The sequence below is a fragment of the Cyanistes caeruleus genome, unplaced genomic scaffold (genome assembly GCF_971803275.1).
Source record: "Cyanistes caeruleus unplaced genomic scaffold, bCyaCae1.hap1.1 HAP1_SCAFFOLD_233, whole genome shotgun sequence".
Lineage (NCBI taxonomy): Eukaryota > Metazoa > Chordata > Aves > Passeriformes > Paridae > Cyanistes > Cyanistes caeruleus.
Genome location: NW_028256016.1, coordinates 61,908 through 69,272, shown reverse-complemented (window position 1 = coordinate 69,272; position 7,365 = coordinate 61,908). Strand labels below are relative to the sequence as shown.

The 7,365-nt window shown below is 55.6% G+C and overlaps 1 protein-coding gene across 1 annotated transcript; it reads right to left on the bottom strand.

Annotated features, from left to right (window-relative positions):
- Positions 1–537: 537 nt before the first annotated feature.
- LOC147645540 (uncharacterized) lies at positions 538–7,132 on the bottom strand. Its single transcript, XM_086874491.1, has 15 exons — positions 6,916–7,132; positions 6,488–6,559; positions 6,328–6,399; positions 5,635–5,748; positions 4,909–4,980; positions 4,459–4,530; positions 4,185–4,256; positions 3,996–4,097; positions 3,442–3,549; positions 3,086–3,157; positions 2,926–2,997; positions 2,740–2,838; positions 2,236–2,316; positions 1,446–1,608; positions 538–915 (listed from the first exon to the last, which is right to left on the bottom strand). Exons 1-15 carry the CDS (start codon positions 7,010–7,012, stop codon positions 867–869), a joined length of 1,317 nt encoding a protein of 438 aa, XP_086730617.1. The 5' UTR covers positions 7,013–7,132; the 3' UTR covers positions 538–866.
- Positions 7,133–7,365: the final 233 nt, after the last annotated feature.

Genomic DNA, 7,365 nt, shown 5'->3' with positions numbered 1-7,365 from the left:
GAATGATGAGTTTGTCTTTACAAACAAGCTGTGGGTCAGTTGATAAGATGTAGCTATCAGTGAGAGACGACAGAAACAATGGGATGGATTCCAGTAGAAGATCAAAGAGGCACTGAAAGAACACTATGAATTCCATAAAAGTTAAGAAGGGATTATGCATTGGGGGTGGGGGAGGGAAGGTACCCCAGGTGTCAGGCGTTCCGGGAAGTCTGTACCTCTCAAGTACCTCAGCCTATGGGGAAAGAGAGAAGGGACAAGCGGCCGGGAATTAGGATAAAAAGGAGGCTGCGCCCTCCAAAAATTTGAGAGACCCCAGGGGAATGCCCCATGGCCTCTCCCTTTATTCGAATAAAGAAAAAGGACTCCTCTGTCTCCTTTTTGGACATAAACCTCTGGTGTTCGTGGATTAATTTTCCTGACAGTATTAAAACAAAAACAACTTTAGTTTGTATAACCCAAAGACTGCAAAACATAGCTGGAGACGCCCCCTACATTCAGAAACTATCTTATCCAGATGAAGACAGCAGTGACCAGAACTCTGGGGGAGGAATTTATTGCATTTCTGTTATCAGGAAATGTAAATCTCATTGGCGCCAAGAAGATTGATCTATTGGGAAGGGGGCAAGACAAAACTAAACAGAAGAACACCAAAGATCCTAAGAAGAATGTATGAATATGCATGAGAATTTATGGATATGTAGTAGGATTCTGTTTTTAAGGGACAATCCTTTGTTAGTAAGGTGTGCTCTCTTGGCTGAATGCAGAGACACCTGGCTGTATCTATGTACTTTACTTTATTTTTAGCTCCTAGTTATATTTTCATTAAACCTTTAAATTCTATAAGAAAAATATGTGAACCTCATTTTTCACAACACTGAGCTGTTTGGCCGGACATCTGGAGGTGCAGAGGTGCTCCTGTAGAGAAAGAAAGTGGCTGAGGCCCCCAGCTGCCGCTGGCACACAGGGACCCTCCTGCACAGCAGGGCCCAGAGCTGCCAAGGCTCCCCAGCACGGCTGGAGCTACTGGCACAGCTTGGCCCAGCTGGACAGCTGCCCCTCAAGGCCCTGGAGAGCAGGGGATGGCTCTGGGCAGGGTCCCTGGCCAGGAGCGGGCCCCAGAGCACCTCTGCCTTTCAAGGGCAATCTCGTCCCCACTCTTTCTCCTGCCCACCTTGCTTTGCCTCTGCCCGCTGCTCCTGGGGCTGCTCTTGGCCAGGCAGCCTCAGTGGCAGCCAGCACTGGCTGCAGCCCCAGCGGGCTCCCCAGGACAAGGCCCAGCAATTAAGAGGCCAATGAAAGCCCTGGGCAGCAGCAGAACTCTCAGCAGAGTGTTTTGGACAACCAAGGACTAGCCACAGGTCTACAGCAGCCTCACTGGGAATGTTTCTATTCTACAATAACTTTCAAAAGAAGCTGTTTGAGGGAAAGATGAACGAAACACTCACTGTTTTCTCTTGCAGGCATACCAGATTCCAACACCGCATAAAACAAAGAAATGCACCAAACAAAGCAGGCCTGCCATTAATTCTAGCCAACAGCGTGTTCCCTGACAGAAACCTCTTCTGATGCCCTTCTGGGAATTGGGAACACGTGTTGTGCTGGCTGCATCTGTGGGAGCAATGGGCAGCGTGAGGCCTGTGCTGTGATCCACTGCTGAGCTGGCAGCACGGTGGGTATGTCCAGGATGTTCTGTTCCCCCAAAGCAGAGGCCTGTAGGCACCTTGCTGTCCCTTGGCACAGGCTGTGCCACCCAACAAAGCCCAGAAGGCCGGGAGCAGAGCCCGGGGACAGCGCAGCTGCTTGGGCAGTGGCTCCTTCCAGGGACACGGGCCAAACCCATCCCTGAGCAGCCACTGCCACCCCTGACCCTCCCTGCTCTGTGACAGCTCCCCCAGCCCAAGGGGACAGAGCCAGGCCCTGTCAGGGGCCAGTGCAGCCCCTGCCCAGTTGGGAGCCAGGGCTGGCTGTGGCTCTGGGATCATGGCAGGGCTCCCACTCAGGGCTGCTCCTGTGCCTTGGGCCTCTGGATGCTTAGGGCCGGCTCTGGGAGCAGCTGCAGTGGGATGGACACTGGTGCACGAGTCCCATTTCCCAGGGGCTGGGAATGAGCTCCAGAGGCCTGGAAGCTGCAGCACCTCCAGCTTTGGCTGCTCCCGGGCTGTGCAAGGAGAGGCCCTGTGGGAAGAGCTGCTGGCACACAGCCCCACCAAGGGCTGAGCCCAGCACAGCAATTACCTTCTGTGCCTGGGCCTGTGCCTGCAATTGCCTCCCTTCCTTCAGGAAATGCCGCCTTCCATAGAGCCTCTCTGTCCATCCCTTGAGAAGGGAAGAGGCACAGCTGGATCAGATGGAACCATTACATAGCAGGGAAGTGGCCTCTTCAGGAGGCAGTGCTTGTCGAAGACATGGAAGAGGATCAGGAAAAGGCCCAGGCTCTCTCTTGTCCAAACCACCACCTCTCCTGATCTGCTCAGAGATCAGGAAGTTGCAGAGGATCTCAAGGTGTGCATGGCCCATTGTGCAGTTTGGGTTCCCTGTCTGCTGATGCCAAATGCCTTCCTGCAGAGGCTGGGGAGAAACTGCATCCAGGCCAGGCTGGGAAACAGCCCTGCAGGGCTTGAAAGCAGCAGTGGGGCAGCGAGGCTGCCATGGATCCCTTCCCATGGTGTAGGGCATGGCATGTCCAGAGAAAGCCCCCGGCTGCTGCATCTCAGGAAAGGCTGAGGGAAATGTACCCACCACGCTTACTGAGCAGTTCCTTCTCTATTTCTTTCAGGATGTGGTGTGACTCAAGTGATTCTTTCTGTCCTGTGGCTTTGTTCTTCCCTCTCAGAGGACCTTAACAAAAAATAGTTCCATTTCTCAGGAATGGATCCCAGAAAAGCAATGCTCAGCCTGTGGGTACGGCAGGGACACACCACTCACCCCTGCGATGGGAGCCGGGCTTGTGGGCAGTGATCAGCAAAGGAGATGGGAAAGTCCTCCCTGCAGACACACCTGTAACTCAACAGCCACAGAAGCTTCTGTCACCTGGTTCCTACCAGGTTGTCAATGATTATTCCTTGATGGGACACTGAGGACATACCTGCAGGAGGCTCCAAGGGCTTCAAAATTTTATGCAGCCAATCTAATGGAGAATCCTTCCTGGGAACCTCATCTGGAAGGGAGCACAGATGAGAACCATTCCATGGTGTGCTGGGATCACCCTTCTGCCTTAGGGAACTGGGCACTGCCAGGGGTTTGGGTAAGACCCTGGAAGCCAGATGTAAGTGGACATGGAGAAAGCTGTAGAGGGGCCTGAAATGCTCTGGGCTGGCTCCTGGTCACTCTCAACACTCTTTCCATGCCCTGTGCAACATCCCTCAAGGGTGGGCACTCCCCAGTAGCAGAGATGGCAGCTCAAGCCTCAGCAGGGCTCAGGCCCAGAGGCACAGCAATTACCTCCTGGGACTGTGCCTGGCATGGCCTCCCTTCCTGCAGCAGAGGCTGCCCATGAGCCACTGCTTCCTCCGGGAAACGCTGCCTTCAGCACAGCCTCTCCATCCACTTCTGCAGAAAGGGACAGCTGGATCAGATGGCAGCATTCCCCACTGGGCGAGGTGGCATCTTCAAGAGGAAATGCTTCTCAAAGACTTGGTTAAGGACCAGGATATCATATAAACTTTTGGGATTGGCCAGGGCCCTCCTTTCTCCAAACAGCTGCCATTTCTGATCTACCCGGAGACCAGAGAATTCTACAAGATCTCAGGCTGTGCATGGCCCATGGTGCAGTTTGGGCTCCCTGTCAGCTGATACCAAATGCCTTCCTGCAGAGGCTGGGGAGAAGCTGCAGCCAGGCCAGGCTGGGAAACAGCCCTGCAGGGCTTGAAAGCAGCAGTGGGGCAGTGAGGCTGCCATGGATCCCATCCTGCTGTGTTGGGCACTGCATGTCCAGATGTGCAGAGAAAGCCCCCGGCTTCTGAGTCTCAGGAGAAGGCTGAGGGACATGGACCCACCTTGTCCTTCCTGCAGAATTTTCTTCAGCATTTGCCTCATGGGTTTGGATGGCTCATGGGGTTTCATAACTCCTGTAGCTTTGGTATTTCCTCTTGGAGGACCTTAGAGCAAAATAATTCCATTTCCCAGGAATGGATCCCAGAATGCCAATGCTCAGCCTGTGGGGTCAGCAGGGACACACCACTCACCCCTGTGATGGGAGCCAGGCTTGTGTGCAGCAACCAACCCAGGAGCTGGGAAAGTCCTCCCTGCAGACACACCTGTAACTCAACAGCCACAGAAGCTTCTGTCATCTCTTCTGATCTGAACAGGCAGCACTGAGCCTCAGGAGTGGTGAGAGGATCACGCAGGGCGAGGGCACACATGTGCATGGCTCTGTCCTGGCACCTGCAGTGATGCTGCCCTGGCCAAGCCTTGGGCTCTGAGCTGGCAGCTCTCCCAGGGGGAAAGGCCTTCACCTACCCTCACCATCTTCCAGAGCCTCAGTCCTGGGTGTGGGTTGGGAAGCCAGATCACCTTCAGCAAGAGGCTTGGCTGAAAAAAGAGGTAGGACAGAACAGCTCTCGTGGCTCTGTAGGAGACCCTCTGGCTCCCTGGGGCTGGCAAAGGAGCCATGCAAGGCACAGCCCCGGGACACAGCCCTGGGCCCGGCCCCTTCCCTCTCTGCTCTTCTCCGTGGCTGCACAGAGCACATGGAAGGAGACACTGGCATTGCACACGGGAAGAAGATTGACAGCTAAATGCTCCTTCTTCCCACTGGTAGTGACCTGTGGGATCCCTCAGGGCTCTAGAAGGGAGCAGGGCGAGGTTTCCAGAACCCATCAAGCCTGAGATTATGTTAAGAGATATGGCAAATGCTCTTGCCACCTTGTCATTTTGTGTTCTGTCAGTAAAGGGAATAGAAGAACTTGCCTCCGGCATTCTCCAAGATATTCAAAGTATCATTCAGTAGCACTTCCAAATAATTGAGGTTGAGTTCCAAATCTAGAAGGGAGCACTGATCAGAACTGTTTCCATGGTGTGCTGAGATCCCCTTCTACCTTAGGGAACGGGGCAGTGCAAAGGAGCCGTGCTAAGGCTGTGGGTGCCAGATGTCAGTGGACATGGCCACAGCTGCAGAGGGGCCTGGGGGCTCTGGGCTGGCTCCTGGTCACTCTCCACCCTCTTTGCAGGCCCAGTGCAGCATCCCTGGGAGAGGTGGCTGGAGCAGCCCAGGCCCCACTGGGGCCCTCTCTCTGCCACAGCTGAAAGAATTGTAAAAGCAATGGGGAAGAACTACAGCAGGCAGTGCCACAACTGTCCCTCAGGCCCTCCCTCCCTCCTGCCCACGTTCTGCTGGGACAGCTCTCCCATCCCATAGGGACTGGGCCAGGCTCTTTCAGGATACAGTGGAGCCTTGCTCTCCCCCACTGCCTATTCTCCACCATGGGCACCCCTTTGCAGCTGCTGCCAGGTTTTGGGACCTGTCTCCCGTGGAGGGACCCCAGCAGGACTGCTCAGTAGCCAAGTGCCCTGAGCCTGCTGGGGATAATTCCACTGGGCTGTGCCGGTCTTGTCCGGGCTGTGCCTGCACTGCCCAGCAGCAGAGATGGCAGCTCAAGCCTCAGCAGGGCTCAGGCCCTGGGGCACAGCAATTACCTCCTGGGACTGTGACTGTGCCTGGCATGGCCTCCCTTCCTGCAGCAGAGGCTGCCCATGGGCCACTGCTTCCTCCGGGAAACGCCGCCTTCAGCGCAGCCTCTCCTTCCGTCTCTGGAGAAAGGAAGAGGAATACATGCATCAGGTGGGGCTGTTTGTTCCCCAACATGAAGGTGGCATCTTCAGGAGGCAATAGTTGTCAAAGATATGGATAAGTTTCAGGAAGGCATCCAAACTTTGGAGCCAGGCCAGCCACATCTACCACAAGACTGGGAAATTGCAGGGGATTTCAGTGTGTGCATGGCCCGTGCTGCAGTTTGGGCTCCCTGTCAGCTGATACCAAATGCCTTCCTGCAGAGGCTGGGGAGAAGCTGCAGCCAGGCCAGGCTGGGAAACAGCCCTGCAGGCTGTGAAAGCAGCAGAGGGGCAGTGAGGCTGACATGGATCCCTTCCTGCTGTGCCGGGCACGGCGTGTCCAGATGTGCAGAGAAAGCCCCCGGCTGCTGAGTCTCAGGAGAAGGCTGAGGGACATGGACCCACCACGGCGTCTCTCCAGATCACTCAGCCTCTTGTCTCCTGTAGGTTTGTTCCTCCCTCTAGGAGGATCTTAACAGAAAGTATTTCCATTTCAGATGAATGGGTCCCACAGAACCAGGGCTCAGCCTGTGGGATCAGCAGGGACACACCACTCACCCCTGTGATGGGAGCTGGGCTTGCGTGCAGCAACCAGAAAAGGAGCTTGAAACATCCTCGCTGCAGACACACCTGTAACTCAACAGCCACAGCAGCTTCTGTCATCTGCTTCCTGCCAGGGTGTCAGTGTTTATTCCTTGTTGGGACAGTGAGAACGTACCTGCATGGGGCTCCAGAGGCAGAAAATCTTCATGAAGCCAAGCTGCTGGAGAAGCCTTCCTACCACCCTCATCTGGAAGGAAGCACAGATCAGAACCATTCCATGGTGTGCTGGGACCCCCTTCTGCCTTAGGGAACTGGGCACTGCAAGGGGTTCAGGTAAGGCTGTGGGAGCCAGATGTCAATGGACATGGCCAAAGCTGCAGAGGGGCCTGGGGAGCTCTGGGCTGGCTCTGGTCACTCTCCACCCTCTTTGCAGGCCCTGTGCAACATCCCTGGAGGGGCAGTGGGACCAGCCAAGGGCCCCTGAGGCCTCTCTCCCTCCCACAGAGAAAACCCTCCCTAAAGCCCTGGGGAAAACCATCCCCAACACTTCCCAGGGAGAAGGGAGCACTGTCCCGGGAAAGGGGACTGAGGCTGCCGGCTCACCTGCTCGCCCTGCTCGCCATGGAGCAGCCTGGGCAGCCCTGTCAGGCAGGGCCACTGCCAGGAGGAGCAGGAGGAGGAGGCGCAGAGCAAAGGCCATGGTGCCTTGCCCACTGCCAGTCCTGCAGCTCTTGCTGCCACCACTGTCCTGACACCGCTGTCCCAATGTCAGCACCGCTGCTGCCGCCGCCGCTGCTGCCACAACAGTCGTGGTCAAGGACTGACTGCTCGGTCCTTGTGGTGCTGGGCAACCACGGGGCTCTGGGACCTCTGTGACCTCAGAGCCTGCTGTCACCTCAGCCTGCTGTCACCCCAGAGCCTTCTGTGACCTCATGGCCTTAGATGTCTGCTCCAAGTGTACTCCCATCTGTACTAGAGGACTGCTCTGACTGTGAATCTTTGACTTCATCAAAGGGTCATTGCTAAACAAAACCTTGGTTTTGCCTGCTGACA

What these genes read in the sequence shown, in the direction of transcription:
- LOC147645540 (XM_086874491.1), bottom strand. Translation starts at nt 7,012, where the DNA reads ATGGCCTTTGCTCTGCGCCTCCTCCTCCTGCTCCTCCTGGCAGTGGCC. An exon ending in GCCCTTGGAGCCTCCTGCAG is followed by an intron (nt 2,998 to 3,085) that starts GTATGTCCTCAG and finishes GTTGAGTTACAG; the next exon opens with GTGTGTCTGCAGGGAGGACT. An exon ending in GCCCGGCTCCCATCGCAGGG is followed by an intron (nt 2,839 to 2,925) that starts GTGAGTGGTGTG and finishes TTTTTTGTTAAG; the next exon opens with GTCCTCTGAGAGGGAAGAAC.